Raw genomic sequence first — 21,458 nt, 5'->3', positions numbered from 1 at the left:
CTGTGTATTCCAACAATAATGCTGCTGTTGGGCGTTTATAAAAAACACTACTCTTTTTTGGTTTACTGTATTAAAGGTCAAGTGTGTAGATTTTAGGTGAAATTATAAGTTGACTGTATGAGCTGTTGTTCTTCATTAGGCCCAGAATGAGCCAGGTCAGCGCCACAGAGGCCACCATTAAGAACCACCATGGTTTTTATACGTGACATCTTCTGAGGTTTGATGCTAACTGGACGCTACGTATGTTCTCCAACACACGCAGGAAGTGAAAGGTAAGGTGCAGATGCAACTAAAAAATGTAGCTTCATTTACACACAGTGTACGCCTTTAATTATAGTTGCACACAATACATTCATCTCAATTAAAGACAAGATGAAAACACAAATGCACTGGAATGGACATTGTCCTTTTTAGTTATTTGTTAATATGTTGATGTATTTCTGTTTTTTTTTTTTCTTATTCAGTTACACAAACAATTGAATGAATACATTTACCTCAATAAAATAAATCTAAGCAGGTCTGGAGTGTCATCAAATATTATATACGTTTGGGTTTTGATATAAAATATCTCATTGTGTAACTGGTAACCCAGACAACTACTTTCTTTCAACCCACTCTGTTTTTCCTCCTCCTTCAGTCTCTCTCTTTCTTCTCTATCTAGTTCATTCACACTCGCGTTTTTTATTTATTATTTTTTTTATATATATATATTTTTTATCCGCAGTGAACTACTGTTCCCATGGTTCCAGGGGTGTAGCGTGAGGCCAGCTACGGGTGCCCGGATGGTTTTGACAGTCAGGCACGTTGGAAAGGCACATCGGAGACTGGGGCGCACGAGAGACAGACCTGGAATTGCAGAGGCAGAGACGCACGGGCGCACGTCGCTTTTCGCCTCCCGCATAGTGGGGAGTCCCGCGCCTGTCACCGAAACTGGAGGACAGGGTTCGAGCGCGGTCATGTCAGCGCCTGAACTGGGCAGAAGATTGTGAACCAGCGTCCCTGCCACCAATTTTTTACAATTTCTCACTATTTCCCTTTTTGCCTCCCCGTCTTTTGTGGGTGCAGATATCGATGTGAGCGGGTTTTCCGTTGAGACGGCGGGAGCACACGGCGCTGAACATTGATGTGGGAGGACTGTGTCCCTCCGAGGCGTGGGGACCAGATGACGGGGAAATGCTCCGCCGCGCTGACGGCTGCAGCCGTCCCCGCAACGGCTGCGTGACCCGGGCGAGGAGAGGAGCGAAGCACCGCCGCCGACAGCCGGAGCCAACACTGACTCTGACACCGCAGCAGCTCCAGCTGCCAGCGCGAGCCTCCACTCTCTCTGTCTGTCTGGTGAGTGCGAGAGCGGCGTCTTTGTATCGACACAGCACCACAAAAATGTGCCAGTTGTGCAGCAGTGCACCTCTGGATACCTTTCTCACTGACTTTTGTCTGCATGCGCACTACTCGTGCTGCGGGGTCATCTGAGCTTTTACTGTAGGTATGAAGCGCGCGCGTGTGGTTACATCCTAATTGATGATGTCCAAACACACGCAATGAGATTAGAGGCGCGCGCAGTGAACCCTGCGTGTACCCCACCTGCGTGTCTGATGTATGTCACAAAAAATTCTCACCTTTTAGCCTCATTATCAGTGAGTACAGTAAGGCAACAGTGTACACTTCCTCCCCAGGTATCACACACACACACACACACGTGTCTCTATAGATTAGTCCTGTGTGGGTGAGTTTGATGTGACTTTTCTAATAATGTATTTACATACCAGAGGTGTGACTGCATGTGAGCCCCTCATGATGAACAGATGTTTGCTTTACATATAAACAGGAGGAGACACGCACGCACACACACACACACACACTGAGTCAGGCTCCAGCTCCCTGGGTTTCCAGGTCCCATCAGCCCTCACTGAGCCATCAGGACAGTCAGACAGGACACAGCAGCAGCAGCAGCAGCAGCAGCAGCAGCAGCAGCACATCCTGCAGTGGCAACAGGGCCGCTGAGCTGGAGAGACACAGCGTACTCATGGTGGTGATTATCAGCTCTTGTCTGTGGTTTAGAGGGGGAGGAGGTGGTGTTGGGGGGGGGACAAAGGAAGAAAGAGCACATGAGAAACTGAAAAGAGAGGACAGGGAAAGAGGGAAGTCAATGTCAGTGTCTGGGCAGTGACAGTTCGTTATTTAAGGGCCCCTCGGAGACGTGCACAGGCTGCTGCCCTAGTGCAGGTGCTGTTGGTATGCAGAGTGATGCTTTGTCTGTCTGTCTGTCTCTCCGTCTCTCTGTGTGTGTCTGTCTCACACATCCACAGTCTCACCCCCCCCAGTTGCTGGCTGAGGAGTGAGTTCTCTTATTGGCAGGTCCACTTCGACATAATGAATAATTTCAACCCCCTGAATGCTGGAATGAAAAGGAAATGGCCTTACCTTGGCATGCAGCCGCTTTGTCAGACTTGTCTTGAGTGCATGGCCCTGTGTGTGTGTGTGTGTGTGTGTGTGTGTGTGTGTGTGTGTGTGTGTGAACACAGAATGTGAACATATAACAGCTTAGGCATATTGTGCCTCCTACCTGTAAGAGCGGGCCCAGTTGTCATAGCAACGGCCTTGTAGCTCCGTTGATGTTCCGCCTGTCCTCATTGGCAGGGTCAGCGCACCTAACACGCCACATCTCGTCTCAAAGCTCTGAAAGCACTCTGTGTGTGTGTGTGTGTGTGTGCGTGTGCATGTGCATGCAATTGTTACCTCTAAAGGACGTTTTTCTGACATGAACGCTAACCTTGTCAGGACCAGTAGTCGTCATGGCGGAGGAACTGGTTAAGTTTTTGGTTTCACTAAGATGTGAACTGTGGTTAGGGTTAGGGTTAGGCATCGACTGGTAAGGGTTAAGGTTCGGGATGAGGTTTTTGTTTCAAATCAGAATCAGAATAATTAATTCTAAACAAAGCTATAATAATAACCAGTTGATGCCTAACCCTAAACTTAACCTAACCATAATTCAAACGTTGGCCATAAACTTAACCAGTTCCTCCTCCGTGGCTACTGGCCCTGAGGTCAGAATTGTAAGTACACACACACACACATACATTTCAGAGCCTTTAGAGAAGCTTGTCAGTGCGGTGTCCTCAGAAGAATAGATGTGCAAACCTGTGTGTGTGTGTGTGTGCTGTGGAAAAGCCTTCTCTGTGGCATGCTGCTGTTAGTAGGTGTGTGTGTGCTGAAGTCAGTGTGTCCATGTGTGTGTGTGTGTGTTTGTGTTTGTGTGTGTCACAAAGATGCACCCCACTGATGTGACAGCTAACAGATCAACCAATCATCTGTTTTCTCTCCCTGCCTATCAGCGTGAGAGTTCGCCGTCGTTAGACATCCTCTTGATATGTAGGTCGTCATGGAGATGGAGACGACAGAATGGACGTTTATTTATGTATGCGCACACACACACGCACATACACACAGTCTGGTCTCCATTACCTTAGAGGACATTACATTGACTTACTCTTATTTCCTGGAGACTTACTCTAACTTGAACTACAACAAAGTCTTCACCTTAAAAATGTCGTCATTTACGTCATGGGGACTTGCTTTTTGTCCCCATAATATGATTGAAGTCTCCACAACATGTGTGATACCTGGAATACACACTCACACACACATATTGCATTGATTGACAGAGTATTTATAGACTTCCACTGGTTTCCTGCTGCATTAGGAAGTTTAAGACGCTGCAACCTGTTGAATTAAGTTTAGATACGTTCCTGTACATGGATGTATCAGATCTAAACATGAAGTATTTGATCTTAAAGTTTAAAATCACTTCTAACAGACCAGACTTAATGATGCCACCTGCTAACCTTTGATGTAAATCACAGGATTTATCCCACGAGAGACTGTGTCTGTCAAACTCTGATACTGAAACACAGAACATCTCATTACACACATTTAACTTTTTAGCTCAAGATTTGTCAAATGCAACAAAGGGTTACAGGTTTTTTTTGTTGTTTTATTTGAGAGAGAGAGAGAGAGAGAGTTAGCTGACGATCATTCTGGTATTCATCTTTGAACTCCTCACAACAGATATGTGACTGCCATTGAGTGAAAGGGAATTTACACCAGTGTTGTGAATGAGTCAGGCCATTATTACACAGCACTTCAAAAGCCTCCCAACATTGATTTTAGGGCACAGCATTTGCATCTGTTCACAGAGACAGACTCTGGTTGGGTAGAGCTTAGAGCTTCCCTCTAATAACGGCATCGAGGTAATCAGCAGATGGCTTTAAGTGCAAAGTTTGATATTGTGATGCAAATGATCAATTTCCTTTTTTTGGGGGGGTGGATAATTATTGAAAATCAGAGATGTGAGCTGAACTAAAACGTTCTCTCTAAAAAAACAAAAAACAACCAACGCCACACACTAAAAGACTTATTTTATATTTTTTTAGGGATGTGTTTTTTTTTTTTTACTATGAAATGAGCTACTGGCAAAAAAAATAATTAGCCATTACTTTGTCCTTGGAGTGAAGGGGACTGTCTTTTACTACTCCTATTAATCTAATCATCACCTGAAGTGAAATAGCTTCCGCCACTGGCAGGTAAATGTGGTTCAGCTACACCCCACACACACACACAGGCAAACACACACAAATACAAGCAGATGCACACACGCACGCACACATACACACACATACACACACACACACGTCGACCATTTAGTGTAAACAGTGTTTGTATGCTCCATTCTGTCACCTCCCACACAATACATTCATAAAACAGCTCCTCCGCGCCAATGGCACTGACTCAATAGAAGACATCTCTTCTCTTTTCTCTTGCCTCCCCTATGCTTTAACGCCCCCCCCCCACATGTATATATCCTTTATTCTGTCCTATGTACTGCTACTTCTTTTTTTTCTCCTTCTTCCCTATGTGTCCTTACTCACCTACCCCCCTCACCCTTATCCCCCCAAGGCTGGCTGCAGCCGGTTTGAGTCTGACAGTGGAGAGGAAGCTTCGACCTCTCACCTCCAGAGGATGGAGGGAGGGAGGGAGGGGCGGTGGAGGAGGCAAGAAGAGAGGTATGATGGAGGGCAGCAGGGTGGAGGGATGCTGTAGAGCCAAGGGGGTGGAGGTGCAACTGCAAGAGGCAAGAAAAGAGGTCAAAGAACAGGAGGGATTTGTGAAGAACGAGGGAGAGGACAGAGTTGTGGAAGGGACCAACGGAGGGAGAGAGATAGAGAGTGAGAGGATGGGGGGGTCAGGGAGGAAGAGGAGTGACAAATGAAGGGAGAGTTGCAAGACGGACTGATGAGGAGGGAGAGATGGAGCTGGTGAGGGGATGAGAGGGAGAGAAAGACAGAGTGTGAAGCTGCTGTGTACCTCCATAACAAGCTGGACAGAATCAGCTCAATTATTAAAGAGGAGCGAGAGATGGGGAAAACACGCAGACATACAGACGTTTACGCAGAAAAGCATCTCTCAGTGTCTGGCACACAAAACTCACTCGCCATCGCGCTCTCACACACACACACACACACACACTTACTGTACCTATCTGCACATTTACATACTTACACATGTACAGTGTGGCTGATTTTCTCTACGCTCGTGCGTCAGAGTTATCTGTGTTTGTAGCAGTGTGTGAGTATGTCTGGGTATGTGTGTTGAAAACAGTGAGTCAGAGGATAAGCAGAGACTTGTTAGTGATTCTCCTCAACACCCCCAGCCCTCCCTCCCTCCCTCTCTCCCTCCATCCCATCCCCACCAACACCACCACCACAACCACTACCACCACCACCCAATTTGACTTGAGCACTGTCTCAACTGTCCAGCATCAATGTCGTCCTGTCAATATGAAAAGATAATAAGAGCTCAAATGGGCCTGTCTATAAACCCTCACTGCAAATATAGTTTTCACCCCTTTCCTCTCTTTCTTTCTCCCTCCCTCCCTCCCTTCCTACTCCTCCTCTTCCTCCCTTGCCTGTTTCACCCTTGTTTCTAGTTCTCTTTCTTCTTTCCCTTTTCCCTCCTTCTCTGTGGAAGTGTTGCCCCCAAGGGACGTAAAGATTCGCTCCCTTCCAGGAGAGAAAGAGATTGTGCATGTGAACGTGTGTCCTCCGTGTGTGTGTGTGTGTGTGTGTGTGTGTGTGAGAGAGTGAGAACACACACTTCCTGAGACAGAGAGGGAGTGAGAGAGAGAGAGAGGCAGGGATGAGCAAAGTAAAGAGCAAGTGAGAGAGTGAAAGCAGAAGGCTGTGGAGGGGGAGGAGAGAGAAAGAGATAAGAGAGAAAGACAGAGAGTAGTCGGGGAGAAGGGAGAAGATGGATGAATGCACTGCGCATTGAGTGTGTGTGTGTGTGTGAGTGTGTGTGTGGGGTGGGGGTAAGGAGATGCAGGTAGATGGTGAGGAACTGAAGGGTTTCTTATCCTCCCAGCAAAAGTCATAATTTCTAAGAGTGTGTGCAGATGTGTGTGTGTGTGTGTGCGCACACCTGCTTCTGTTTGTGTCACTTCATCCAGGCTTGAGGCCAAGAACTGGGAAGGTACAGTGTAGTGTCAGTGTGTAATGTGAGCAGTGTGTGTGTGTGTGTGTGTGTGTGTGTGTGTGTTCGGAGAGGTGTGTGTGTTGAGGCTGGGGCTGATGAGCTGTCAGTACCTACAGTTGGAATGTTCACAAGGCAGCCATTGTTGTTCAAACAGCCAGCAGCCTTCTCCTTGGCAACGGGTGCAGCAGCAGCAGCGTCTCCCACAGCAACTGTGGAACAGGAGTGGAGAGAGGAGAAGGAGGGAAGGAGGAGTCAGGAAGTCAGGGCCGCAGCACTGAGGCCCCTCTCCAAAACACTGGCCTCAAGGTCTGAGTGTGTGTCGGGGGCCAAGCATCTGGTTTGTGTGTCCTCTGTGTGTGCGGTACATTTGCATGTGTGTGTTTTTGTAAGTGAGTTTTTGCCAGCGTGACTACGTGGACTGCGCGTCTTTGCTTTGCATTTGAGTGTCTGTGCGTGCGTTGTCCACACCTGAGTGAACTCTAAGTGGGAACGCTCCTGTGTTTGCACCTCAGTGCTCGGTTTCATCTTCTACATTTCCCCGTGTGTCCGTGAGCTGTATGTCACCATGTACCGTCTCAACTGGTGTGGCTGGTCACATGACCCGACTGGGAGGGAGTGGGGCGGACATCAGCAGTGCCAGGAAAGTGCCCGCAGGAGAACGAGAGAGGATAGACAGTGTCAGGTTGAGTTGAAGATGAGGGAGGGTTTGTTGAAGAAGTGAGTGTGAGCTGTGGCAGAGAGAAAGGCTGGGACGGGAGTTGCATGTGTGGATGAGAGAGGGAACCGTAAGGAGGAGATATGAAGGGGGGGGGGTGAAGGGGGTAATACAGTCCTCCTTGCCTTAAAATAACTACAGCATGTAGGTTCCTCCAGAAACAACAGTCAGACAGTGAGACAGAGGTATGAGGGTGAGAGTGGGAGTGGGTGTGGAGGGCCTGGATGTGGTCTAATGTTTGGAGCTACTTTCTCGGCTCCCCTGTGTGCATTCTTGGCAGAGCCACCACTGTATCTGGTGTGTGTGTGTGTGTGTGTGTGTGTGTGAAGTCCGCTTATGTTAGATGTGTGTCTGAACGTCTGTCTGCCTTTTTGTTTGTCCACACATATGGTTTATGGGCTGGTCTCTCTTCATTTGTATGCTTTCAGTGCGAGTATGTGTGTGTGTGTGTGTGTTGTGTTGAGTGTGTGTGCACGCACATGCTTGGTCTTGGCAGGAGACACGTTGCGCACACTGATGATGGAGATCATTAGGAATTTCCTGCAACTGGGGAGGTGGTGGTGGTGGTGGTGTTTTTTTGTTTTGTTTTGAAGGTGGGAGAGCAGGATTGTGGGATGTGAGTGGGTGAAAGAGAGAGGAGAGGTTAGAGTGAAGGAGAGTGGGTGGGTTTCGGGATGAGGGTCGTGTGTTTACAGTATGCTTGTGTATTTGTTGGGACCGTCTGAGTGACGTGCATCGTGCGTGAGCCCGGTGATGTTCTCCACCATAGCCCAGGGTTCACCTCTGTTCTGAAGGGCTGCTGGTGGTGATGTGTGTGCAGGCATGTCTGTCCCAAAAGAGCAATATGATTGCTTGTATAACATTCCTCGCCCCGTTTGGCACACTTACAACACCTCAAGCTCTCAAACAACCTAAGTCTGTTGATTGGAAGAGTTTGGGATGAGCTTAAATTTTAGCTGCTACTGCCTGCTGGGCGTCCTTGTGGTTAAGGCGAGACCTCATAACTTCAATTTTGCCTTTTTTCATGTATTTGAAATTAAAACTTTCACTACTTTGCTCAAGTTTATATTGATTTTTTTCCCTCCAAAGTCCGAAGAAAAACAGTGTTGTCAAATCCAAAATGTCATCATATCATTCTGAGGTTATGTTAAGTGCAGGTTTTTCTTGTTGTCTGTGATACGACTCGTGTTTAATCAAGTCAATTAAAGCTAATGAGAAATTACTCCACGATTCAAAGCTGCGTTGTATGGTCAAAAACAAATCATACTGTGATTATTTTAACCGGTACTGTGACTGGAATTCAATTCAAAATTGGTCCTGGAATTGCATCTTAACTGTGATGTGTGCCAAAAAAAAGTCTTATCATTACAATTTAACATTTTTTTTGGAATCCGTTAAAAAAACAAAATATATTTTCTCATCTGAAGAGCAATATTTTTTGATTATACCTCACCCAGAATGTCTGCAGCACTGCAGAGTTTCACCATAATGCTCTTTTTGTCACAATGTTTTATTTTTGATCAAATAAATGCAAATGTCTTTGGATTTGATGACTACATTCAGACAGTGTGCCTGGTACTTTAAAATAGTATTTAAACAGTGATGTTTCATTGACAAATTAGTGCGACTGATGCTTAGCATTTGGGGTATAATGTGACATTTCTGATTGGAAATCACCGGATAACGGGTCGTCAATCAACTGCTTTCGTTTGTTATTTGTTTTACTGTCTTCATCAAACTTGTGATTGTTGATTTTAGACAGAGACGCTTGTTGTCAGGTGTGTTGTGTTTGGACTCTTGTTGAGGTTGCATCACGACTCTGGTGGTGTGGAGGAATGAGCCACTGATGGTAGCTGAGTCTCTGCGTGGTGTCACTCAGTCTCTGTGGACCCCCTGACCCACTTCCCCCGCCCCCCACCCCCTCCTGGTCTCCCATACATTTTTTCCATCTCTCTCTCTCCCTTACTCTCTTCCTCTTATCTGTCTAAACCTCTCTGTGGAGTCTGCCCACCACCACCACCACCACCCCACCCACTCCTCCCTCTCCTAACTACCTCTCTCTGTCTCTCCACTCTCTCTCTCTCTCTGCCCCCCATACAGCCCCATGCTGTTTCAGTGCTGCTGCCTGTCTCTTAGCAACAACTGCACACCCGTTAGAGCTCAGTGAGTGCTTTTACAAACACACGCAGGAAGACACACGTATACGCGCGCACAGGAACACACACACACACACACACACACACACACACTCACATGCACACAGGGTCTAGTTCCTCAGTGAGGGTTGCTGCTGGCAGGCCTGTGAGTCTGCAAGCCTTTGTGGCAGTGAGATATACACTGTGGATGGTAAGAGAATAGATATGCTTGTACAGCTACTATGTACAGAATCATCGCTCCTCTCAGACTATGCACAACAGGGCAACTGTCCAAACTGGTTTTATCGTCTCTGACTTCACACCAGCGTGCACAGACACAAAGTCTGCAGCATGTTGTGTTGTTATCTTTCCTGTAAAGTCACAGCAACGCCACCAACAAAAAAAAAAAACAACTTTTATTGATGGATTAAATATGTATAGTAAGCAAACTTTTCCGACATCGGTCATACAGTCAACAGATCATCGTATGGGAGCAGTAATGCACACCGTCGACTGTTTTCACAGAGGCAGTACTTTGCCACTGTGTGCTCCAAAGCCCCAGAGCCATTCTCAGTAAAATGCACCAAAAAACGCTGTTTCCTACGTATGACGGTGAATATATTGGAAGGGCGGCTGATGGAGTATTTGCTTAAACAATGAATCATAGTGGGAGTGTTTGATAGGCTGGCATCTAAGCTCTGTCAGGAAGCCCCCTGCAGAGCACAGTAGAGGAATATTTGCATGTGTGTCTTTGTTTTGTGTGTGACTGTGCATGACTGTATATGTGTGTGTGTGTGTGTGTGTGTGTTAGTGATATGTATGTCTTTATGTGCAAATGGATGTGTGAGTGTGTGGGAGGATTGAGCTGTGATGGCATATTTGCATGTGTCTTTGTGTGTTGGTACGCATCAAAGTGTGTGTGTGTGTGTGTGTGTGTGTGTGTGTGTGTGTGTGTGTACATGTGCAGCAATTTTTAATTAAAGCATGTGTTCTTCTCCCTCTCTTTCTCACACACACACACACACACACGCACATACACAGTCACGCACGCACACACACACCGGTCAGATGGAGCCTTAATTAATGAATGCTGTTAATTAGACAAGAGGAAAGTGAGAATAAGGAAAGGAGAGAGGGGAAGAGAGGAGGGAAGAAGACAGCACTGGCATGGAAGCGAATGGGTGAGAGGGTTAAAGAAAGTGTGTAGGTGTAGTGAGTGTGTGTGTTTGTTTGAGAGAGAGAGAGAGAGAGAGTATGTGTGTGTATGTGCGTGTGTTCATCACCATGTTTGTCTGTCCCAGTTGTGTCATTCCTCAGAGCAGCAGAATGTTGAGGTTGCTCTGCTCCATGTGTTCAGCCCCAAACTCGGCTACAGCAAAAACTCTCCCTCTCCTCCCTCCTCCACCTCCTCTTCTTCCTCTCACCTCGCTCAACTTTCTCTCTATCTTGTCTCGGGTCTGTGTGCCCACTGTCCCTATCTCCAGCACATCTTTCACCGACCTGAACTTCATCTTTCTCCTGGCATTTCTCATGCTTTATCACTCTCTCTCTCACTCAATAATTTGAGTGTCCTCATCCCGCTCCACTCTCTTTTTCGCCTCTCTTTCTCTCTGTCCTTCTCCCACCCTACTAATCAGAGCCATATGTTGGAAAAGGAGTTAGAGAGATCTGACGATGGACAGGATTGCGTTGTGTGTGGAGAGTTTGGAGCAGTGCTGGAGCATATGCGTGCAACAGTGGCACGCACGCTTGTGGTATTTGTGCGTGGACTTGTGCACACGTGCCGTCACGTGGTGTCTGACTGCACGTGTAGTCCAGATTTCACTAGATTCTGTCTCTTCTGGCTGTCCGTCCTTCTTCTCCTCTGCTCTGGGTTGCAATAATCCTCCGGTCATTCCTGTTTTTCTGTCACCTTCATCTCTCCATCCTCTTAACACTTCTCTATTTACCACCTCTCTGCCTCCCCCTGGTGGCTGTGATTTATTCACACATTCTCATTCGTCTTGTGCCCTCCAAGTCAAGGGCTTTGTAATGCACTTGAATAGTGTTGCTAAAATGTGATGTGCAGGGGGTTTGATTGTGTTTGTTACCTATTTAGGACCTTTTAACACCGGCATAAACACTGACCTTGTAAGGACCCGTAATCCTCATGGAGACCCAAACCTGGTCCTAATGAACCTGAACCTAATGTCTGAGGAACTGGTTATGTTTAGGGCTAAGATTTGAATTGTGGTTAGGGATGGGCATCAGATGGTTGTGGTTACGGGTAAGGATAATGCATTGTTTGAACTGTCCAAATGAGTGGAAGTCAATTCCATGTGTGTGTGTGTGTGTGTTCACTATCATTCCTAAATATTACAGCATACATACATCTGTTCACTCAAGTATGGTGTGATTGAAAAAATGTGGTAGAGCTCACTCATACACACTCGTGCATCACTCATAGTCCAAAGTGTGTATGAAAATCCCAACAGAGGAGAGTAAAGTGGCTCTGGTGTATTTACAACCCGCTGCCATAAAAATGAAAAGCTTCCTACAATTAGACTTTTAGATTTCATTTGGCAAGTCATCTTCCAAAATAATTGCGTCTGATGCGAGATGGTGCAGCTCTCACCAAAATACTGATTTTCCTCTGTCTAATGCACGCTGTGACATCATGAACTAATCTCTTATTTGTTCGGCTCCACCCTCCTTTCTTTTTCCTTTCTCCCTCTCACTCTTTCTCCCAACACCATCTATTCTCTGTCCCTTACTCTGTCTGTCTGTCTGCCTGTCTTTCTTTCTCTTACTCTAGCAATCATGGGCAAACAGGAGCAGAGGGGAGAGGGAGAAGTATGTGAGCTCTCCGCTGCAGTATTGATGACCCAATGATCCCCTGCAGAACAGAGCCAGTCAGGCAGACAGAGTGAGGCTCAACTCTGAATCAAAATCAGAATCAGCACCACAACTATTTGGTAAAAGCGACCATCCGTGCAGAAAATAAACGGTAAATGTAATCTAATGTTGTAATGCTGCTGTGTGGGTGGCACAGTTAATAGAGTAGAGTGCATTACAGATTAGTTTTGTGGCCCATTGCCAAAAAAAGTTGATGATTCCATACAACCACAATTCCATCCACATGCTCCAAATGTTTGATTTCTGTTTGTATTCACGCACGATGCTTTGTAACGAGCCCTCATTTCCACTTCTGTCCTTAGGTCCTTGAAACTTCTTGCTAGTTGCTAGAGGAAGGCGGCTACGAAAAGGATACACTCGTTTACACCGAGCAGAAAAACATCCCTCCTTTTCCTTCCTCACTAAAACCACACACTGAATGAGTGGCTTGTCAGATCACCTTTGTTCAGGCCAATCTGGGGCTCCAGCGGGCTGTGGTGGGAATCAGGCAGAGGAACAAGGGTGCGTGGGGGGACTGGAGGAGCTTGAAGGGCCTGACCTCTGGACCAGGGAGCTTGGGTTCCAGGCAGAGTTCCGGGATCCCTCCAGAGATGGACTGGCACAGGTGACGTCCGACCACTTTGCCACCTCCTCTCCCTCTCCCTCTGCCCTGGCCAACGGCCTTAACCTGCAGAGAACGCTGGGGCACAACACCTGTCGACGGAGGCTGACAGAAACTCACACCTCTGCTGAGACACGTACATTTGTAGAGACATTAAGGAACATGCAGACACACATAGACCCAGGTGTGCAAGCACCAGTAGTGTCACACGCACACATAGACAATTGTGGACACAATGATATCAATTCACACACAGGTTCTGTCGGGCTGGAATACCCCAGAACTCTCACACCAGAGGCCATACACACACCCTCACCTCAACCCCTGTCTTTGGCACTTGGCAATCATCCTGCCTCCATTAATCAGCTGGCAGCCCCAGTCCACACAGAGGTGAAGGACATCTCCTCAACCTTTTGTCCCGTCCCTATTTGTCCAGACCGGACCGCAACCTCCTCTCCTCTTCCTGTGGAGTCAGAGAAAAAGTATGCACTCCGCAGCTCTGGACGTCCTCGCTTCCCCTGTCACCTGCGTAAATCCTCGCGACTCCGCCGAGGTATAGAGGATGGGGAAAAGAGAGTGGTGAAGGAGAGGGGAGAAGAGGAAGAGAAAGAAGCGTTAGTGGAGAAGATCTGGAAGGTCAAAGATGAAGAGGTGGCTGTTCAAAAGAAAGAAGAACGTCCGTCTGTAAAAGATGTTCTCCCACCGACTCCCTTCCCAACAGACATTGCACTCGCTCTAACTGTTCAACCCAAACTTGCTCCTAAAGCGATACATAAACCGGGACCCAGGATTGGGCATCGACCTGGACCCAAATCAAGGTCTAGGCCTGCACTGAAAGGTACTGAAAGGCCTGTTCATAAAGCAGCCCCTAAAAGTGTAATGAAACGGCGCCAGGCAGCACAGTCTATGTCTCAACGTGTTACCCCACATCCACCACTTGTGAACCCACCCGCCATCCCTGCATCTCTGCTAACTGTGAAGGAAGAACCTGTTGCTGGGTTAGGGGTATGTCCTCCCAATAACCAGAAATGTGGACGTTTTGTTGGTGTAAGTTAATTTATCTTTACCTATCACAGTAGTACATACTTATTATACACGATACAGTGTCATATACTATTTGAGATATATGTATTGACAATTTGGAAATTACGTTTGTCTTTACAGGTAAGACGGATTGTCGTCAAGGTGCCTCGTATACCTGTCAGTCTCAGCCGCAGACAGAAGAGCTACAAGATTTCCAATATGGAGACCGTTACAGGAACAGAGAAGGGGAACGACGGTGGTGTGGAGGGCTCCGAGGCAGCTCGAGAGCCGACTGCTCTCCTCCGCATGAAGAACAACGGGAAGAGTGTCATGGTGATGTTCCCTCCAGGAGAGCTGCCTGTTATTCTCAAACGCAGGCGGGGGCGACCACCTAAGCAGGCTGTGCCAGCAATACCGGGAGAGCCTCCAAACACCAGCGGTGCTAGTGGTAATGGAGACCAGCCCAAAAAGCCTCGGAGGCGGCGGCGGACTAAACTCCCTACTCCTCTTCCGTCTTATGTTAATGACACTAATGATGTGAAAACAGAATATGGCGATGTCCTGTCCAAACTGGCCTTTTTAAACCGTCAGCCACCGACCACTGGCCGCTGCTCTCCACCTCGGTGCTGGACACCCAGTGAGCCAGAAAGCTTTCATACACCCTCGGAAAACCCGGGAATATCAACCCTACTCCACAGGCTCACTGGGTTCAGACGTCCACGGGGTGGCAGAGGAGGGGGCATTGGAAGAGGTGGAGGTGGAGCAGGAGGGATCGGAGGCAGTGAGCGCAATAAGAGCACCTTCAGTGACTTCTTTGAATCTATAGGCAAAAAGCGGAAACTGAGCCCCATGTCTGAGCATGGATTACCTAGAAAAAGGGGGAAGGGTGTGGGAGGGGTTGGTAGAGGAGGGGGTGTTGTAGGAACTGACCCTGGTGGAGAGAAAATAGTCAGGAGGAGACGGATGAAAAAAAATGGTGCATTTAAAGGGGATGGAATTTCCATGGGGCAGGACTGGCCCAATGGGGCAGGTGGATGGGGGGAGGAGGGGGGAATGGAAAAGGAGAAAGGTTTGGGTGTGTTTCAGCTCTGTGGCTCTCCAAGGGGGGGTTTTTCCTCCTGTGAGGTTGGAAGGGGGGGCAACTACAACAGTCAAGGAGGGAGCAGAGGAGCTGGGCCTGCCGGGGAGGATTCACAAGGCCTTTTTGCTGGATATTTCCGGTCTCTGCTTGACTCTGACGACTCATCAGACCTGATGGACATGTCGCAGTCAGAAGCCCGCAAAGCTTTATCCTCCACTGGTTATGAGCCATCCAGCCCAGCTACTGGTCACAGCTGGGCGCCTGCATTCTCCAAGTGGTGCTCTAAGGGTGCAAATTCTGTAGTGGAGGGTTCAGGACAAACACACTGCTCCTCAGCCAGGCCTCTATACAGCTATAATAGCTTAGCCCAAACATCACCCACCACTTGTACCTATCCTAAATCCACTCCTCCATCTCTCTCACACTCCCCTGGCTCCCCCCACCCTGCTTCTTATGGTCACTTCTCCTCTGGCTACTCCTCCTCTTCTCCTGCAGTGTCACAGAGATCCTCAGACTGCAGCTTTGCTTATGGGTCCGGACACAGCAGTGGAAAGGGAAACCCTGTTGGTCAGGCTGGTTATTCTAGCTACCAGGCAGCCAAGCGGGGGTTTTGTGGATATCCTGCAACAGGTCATTCCTCCATGGTGCGGGGGGAGACAGCAGGACCCACATCACCTGGAGGAGGGTATATGTCTATGGCCAGAGGAAGCCCATTCAGCTCCTCCCCTACTCCAGAAGGATTCAAACAGTTCAGCTCCAGTCAGTGGAGCTACAGGTAAATGACTTGTGGCAGCATGTGATTATTAAAAAATGACTGGAGTAGCTTTCTCTCGCAAAATCTGACATGGTGTTTATCATGAATACATTATTAAATGTTTTCTTCTATTAAAGAGACGTTCAAACTAATATGGCAGCATCAAAGTGATGTGATTTGCTCAAAATACATATTTCATTGCAACATATTTTAAATTCTAAGATGTCCACTGTGTACTAATTAACAGTCAATACCTGACATTAGTTAACCCCGTGTAATACAGCATAGTAATACTTAATCAGAACCCATATTTAGAGGTTTATCCTTTTATTATTCATGTCTGGTGGAAGTGCAACAAGACTCAGCAAAACATTACCTATTTTGTAAGTACAATTATGTTGCTTAATGATGTTTGTGTGTTTTGTAATTTGTGCTGCTGTTTTTTTCTTAGACATGGATATGGCGGCTGGCCAACAGATGGCTTTGGGCCTCAGTATCATGGCTACAGTGAATATGGCTCCAATGAGTCCAAAGACATCTTGGATATCTCGAACTACACACCCCAGAAGACCAAGCGACAACCATTTCCTGAAAGTCTGTCTGAGTCCTCTAACGACTCTTCACATCTTAGCTCTGCCGCCACAGGCCCGGTTGCTACAGGTGGCACATACAAACAGAACGAGGCTGCTCCTGTTAGTGGAGACGGGGGTCAGTCGAGTCTGTCCAGCCTGGAGAAGTTGATGATGGATTGGCATGAGAGTGCTTCAGGGCCCTCGTATAACTGGAGCCAGAGCGTCCTCTTCCAGGGTGGAGGAACCAACAAACCTGGCCGTGGACGCAGGAAACGGACTGAACCACAATCGGAAAAGGAGGGGGTCGCTGCTTTACTCTCTGATTCCCAATCCAGTCCCTCACCAACACCTGTTCCGGGACCTAAGCGAGGAGGTGGCAGTGGACGGGGCAGAGGGTCTAGAGGAGGTAGGGGGGGGTTGTCTCCATGTCAGAGAGAGCGGCCATCGGGGGCTAAAGGCAGGGGCAAGGCTGTCTCTACATCCGGAGCAACGGGGGTTTTGTCTGCTGGAGTTCCAGAAGGGTCTGGGCTTTTCCAAGAGGTTCTGGACTATTACAGCGGTGACAGTAGCAGCCTCTCTCCCCTGGCCACTCCCAATCCTGCACCAGCCTCCAGCTACCTCCAGGACCCCTGTGAGTACCCCTCCCCTTATTCAGCCCACCCCTCCACACCTTCCTCTGAGGAACGATATCCCGCTTTATACCCAGGAGAGTCCTCCTCTTCCCTCTCGCCCAGCGTCTCATCTCCCCCTTACCCTCCCAAGCCCACCCCGCCTCCACCCCAGTCCTACCACCCAGTCCCATCCAGGACCTTCTCCCCCTCCTGCTCTCCCTCACCACGGGTAACACCCCACTGCAGCACTGCACTGAGTCCCTCGAATCGCCCCCCTCCTAAAGATCCACCGTTCTCTCAGTATGACTCCCCGAGCTATTGCAGCTCCCCCTACTGGTACGGACAGACATCGCACAGCGGGAGCCCTAGCCCGCATTCACACAACGCACACTCAAACACAGCCATGCACACACACAGCAACCCACACTCAAGTCCACATGGAAATTCACATGGCAATCCCCTCGCTGGCCCAAATGCAAACGCACACTCACAAATAATCCAGACTCCCCACGACACACACCATCACAACACACAGCCACACGCAAACCTGAGCGCACATGGCAACGCCCATTCCAACTCACACCTCCAGAGCAACGCACTCACCCACACAAGCACTCACACCAACAGTCAGCCGCACCACAACACACACACCAACGCCAACACTCGCCTCCCGTCCCATACACACTCCAACCCCAGCCCCGGTCTCCTCTCGCACTCAACACCTGTTCTCTATGAGGAGCGCAGCCCTCCCTCCACCATGAGCACCCACAAGCGGGATCTGACCCCCCACCCTATGAGCACAGGCCATCGCCAGGGTCTCCTTCCTCTCTCCTACCCCAAACCTCCCCTGGACTCCTCACCCCATCAGGAGGACACTAGTGGCTTCTCCCTGTCCCACCAATCCTACCAGGGCATGGGACACCGTTACCCCTCCCAGGTGGCTCAGGGAGGCGGGGTGCTGTGTCAGCTCCTGGACCCAACCAATGACGACAGCTTCAATGTCACCAGCCTGTAACAGCAGGTGAGTTTATTTCACCTTCATACCTATGAACAAATTAATTTAACAGCTTTAAAAGTATGTTGAAAGTATGTTTTGTGAGCAGTCCAATGCTTAATATTAGTAAATGAAATGTGAAATAACACAGGAAAAGCTTGGTAGCAATCATTTATATTTCAAAAGGCCAGGGTTAAAAGGAAAGTTCAGGTTTTCTGAAGTGTGGTGGTTTGCGGTGCTGACTCACTGTCAGCACTAACATGGCTGCAGGCAGGGACACAGCTGATTTTAGACACTCAACAAAAGGATCATCAAATAAAATCCATGCCTATGATATTTTAAGAATATGTTTACTGCGACTCGTCGCTGTTTTTCCAGCTGGAAACAGAGGTTTGGTTACCGCTCACTCTTCTGCACCAAAGTCAATACTGCTACGTTGTTTGTTAAGCTTGTGTCACCACAGACGTTACAAATGAACACTTACTGCATCAACAACTCTGATCTAAAGTTACTGATTTTCTCGATTGACTTTGGACTTTGTGTGTGAGCAGTCAGCAGACTGTTTTTGGCTGGAAAAGACGATCTAACAGCGAGGATAAGAAGCGGCATATTCTTAAGATATCATGGCTTTAAGAGGGCATAGATTTTATTAGGTAAGCCTTTTCTAAGTGGCTAAATCTGTTTTTTCTTGTCCTCGTCCCAGCATGTTATGCAACAGTGTGTCAATAGCTCAGACAACTGCGTTCCAAAAAAAGACTTTGAATTGCTTTTTCTGGACTTCATATTTGCATATTGCTGCTCATATGTAAAATGTGACGAGCGATAGAATACTGTAAAAGTGTTATAGTTGTGCTTCTTTACCTGTGTCAAAAACACCAATTTTTCTTCATCTGTTTCTCTCTCTTTCTTTGTCTTTCAGGTTCATTCAGTCCAAGCTTTTACAGATTTGCAAACATTATTCTTTTCTTTTTTTGACTTCTTTATGAGAGACTGTGAAACGAAGGGTGAGAATTTAGCTGCCAGCTTTGGACAGTAGAGCTTTAATTCTCCAGCAATGACAATCAAAATCAGCCACAACTTAAACACCCAAGCATGTACACACACGCATACATAAACACACACACAAATACAGACACGCATGTGCAGATCAATTCACTACCTAAACATGAACGCATAAAATCATGTGTGCACTCACTCACACTGGAATGAGGGAATGGCCAAGAGGAGCTGACAGATGAAAACCAGACGCTGATGGACACAGACAAACCTATTTTCTCATTCTGTTGTGGTACATAGAGGACTCTGTTTCCCAGAAGTCTGTATCTTGCCAAATCTTTCTGTTCTGTGCATCTGCAGTGTGGACAAACTGGGATCACACTGCTCTATCGCTCTTTCCGTTTTTCTTCCCTCTGTCCTCCCCCATCTCCCCTTCTTTTGCTAAACCAGCAACCGTGTTCTGCACTTAACTCATCAACACTGCATATCTGTCTTGTGCTCTAATCTGAACCACATCTGAGCCCAAAATCCACTTTTTTGAATACCATGAGCCTTGCAAATGTCCTGCTCTGTGCACTCCTTGTGTTGTGTCCCATAAGAGAAAAGTGGACTAATACAGCTCCTGCTCTTGAAATACCAGCATCTGTACATACGACTCCAGCTCCACGCCATGGGCCCCCTCGTCACTCTGAAGGTCCATCATCAACGTGCCCTCCTCAGCATTCTGTCATGGTGTCTCTGCTCTGCGTTGGGTTGGGGGTGGGGGGTGGTGGGGTGTTTTTGGTTTGGGGTGGGTGGGGTTGGGGGTGGGTGGGATGGGGCAGCATGGAGACTCAGCATCATGTGTTTTGCTGTTTTAACTACAAGGGAAAAAGACATCATATAAAATGGCCCCAAAGAGACTTTTTGTTTTCTGTGTGCAAATGTGAGATCGGGGAGGTTGTGTTTGCGTGACTGCAATGATGCATGTATTTGTGTGTAAGTGTGCATATGTGTGTGTGTGCGTGAGAGAGCGAGCGAGTGTGTGTGTGTGTGTGTGTGTGTGTTTGCCAATGGGGTCAAAAGGAGTGGAGCTCCCCAGACACCAACATCTTGACGGGGCCTCATTCTTTCTTTCACTCTCTCCCTTCTTTTTTCTGTGGTCTTGTGTTGTTTGGTGGTTTTTGTGATGAAAAAAAAATTGTATATCTGTCTGTTACATATCATGTATGTATCTGAGGTGCAAAATATTTAAATACACATTCTGTTCTTGCCATTGGTAAGCCTGTCTGTAGCATACTGCTTCTTTAAGGGATTAAGGTGTGTGTGCATGTGTGTGTTTTAGAGCTTTCCTGAGTATTGGGCTTTGCCTAGGCTGTCTGGGACTGTGAGCAAGTGAGTTCAGTCAAGGACACAATTCGACAGGGAATGAAAGGGAGGGGAGGAGAGGAATGGATGTTGGGGAGAAATAGAGAGGGAGGGAGAGAGAGAGAGCAGGGGAGGATGTGTTGGAGGAGAAAGAAAGAAACCAGACTCAGGAAATCAGAAAAGAGTGTCAGAGAGGTTTTAAAGCCACTGAAACAAAATGCACAAAAATGTAGTGTTGCAAGATTCTTCATCCAAATAAGGAAATGTACTGAAGCTATGCAGGGTACAGGCTGGCGGTACCAGAGAGCTGACAGAAAGGGTCCTTAGCATGTGTCTTCATTTGGGATCTTGCAGTACTACAGCAAACTGTACAACATGTGTGTGTGTGCCACACAGAGAGAAAGCAGATGGGGGGAGTTTACTGGCTGCATATTGTGTACAGTTTGTCAACAGGCTGACTAAATAGACTCAGACATGGCCAGGGGAAATGCATTGGCTGTGACATTCCACTGTATGGTGGAAGAAGACGCAAACTGTCAACGACATGACAGACAGACAGTGAGGAGGAGGAGGAGGAGGACGCAGAGCAACAGCTTTCTTACACACTTCTCTCCTTTATTATGACTAAAAATAATCACCGCGTTTCATTTCGATATAAAAGATAGTTTTCCGTGCTGGACTCGATCCCATACTCTGACTACGTTTAATAACACAAATCCTAACCTTTTTTTTTTTTAAATCAAAACCAGTGGGAGGAAAACTATTCAGATCTTTTTCTTAACAAAAAACAGAAACACCACAATGTAAGAAGGCACCATTGCAAGTAAAAGGATGGAAATAATATAATCAGAATGTCCTTTAAGCATTCATTATGCAGTCGGAGCCCCCCTATCTGTTTTAAATAAATTACATGATATGATTATGGATCTTTTTACATGCGTGAGCAGCATTTTAATGCCGCTGGTCAACAGGGGGCCTGATTTAACTACTTAATGAACTATTGGGTTGAATAATTACCACAAGGCATCAGGTATGTAAAACAACTAAACAAAAAAAAAGGGTTTAAGCAGTGATTCATGTTTCTCTGACTTAGCATTTATGGATGTGGTATTTAATAAAATATATTTATATTATCAACAAATTAATATTTATTAATATAACAAAAACAGTATAGGGCTAGACAGATAACGCCAAAATAGAAGGTGG

The 21,458-nt window shown here is 47.3% G+C and overlaps 1 protein-coding gene across 3 annotated transcripts; it reads left to right on the top strand.

Moving 5' to 3' along the window:
• Positions 1-61: 61 nt before the first annotated feature.
• Positions 62-19,666, top strand: ahdc1 (AT hook, DNA binding motif, containing 1). Of its 3 annotated transcripts, XM_044052245.1 has the most exons (7): positions 62-272; positions 725-1,335; positions 12,173-12,364; positions 12,576-13,921; positions 14,039-15,753; positions 16,184-17,936; positions 18,829-19,666. In XM_044052245.1, the coding sequence occupies exons 4-6, from the start codon at positions 12,692-12,694 to the stop codon at positions 17,928-17,930; spliced, it is 4,692 nt and encodes a 1,563-aa protein (XP_043908180.1). In that variant the 5' UTR covers positions 62-272; positions 725-1,335; positions 12,173-12,364; positions 12,576-12,691; the 3' UTR covers positions 17,931-17,936; positions 18,829-19,666. The 3 variants fall into 3 exon arrangements, with proteins under 3 accessions (XP_043908180.1, XP_043908182.1, XP_043908181.1); XM_044052247.1 differs by lacking the exons at positions 62-272; positions 725-1,335 and adding an exon at positions 6,369-6,525; XM_044052246.1 differs by lacking the exons at positions 62-272; positions 725-1,335 and adding an exon at positions 6,574-6,834.
• Positions 19,667-21,458: the final 1,792 nt, after the last annotated feature.

The sequence above is a fragment of the Solea senegalensis genome, linkage group LG20 (assembly GCF_019176455.1).
Source record: "Solea senegalensis isolate Sse05_10M linkage group LG20, IFAPA_SoseM_1, whole genome shotgun sequence".
In the NCBI taxonomy this organism is placed as follows: Eukaryota; Metazoa; Chordata; class Actinopteri; order Pleuronectiformes; family Soleidae; genus Solea; species Solea senegalensis.
This window is presented reverse-complemented; position numbering and strand designations above follow the sequence as displayed.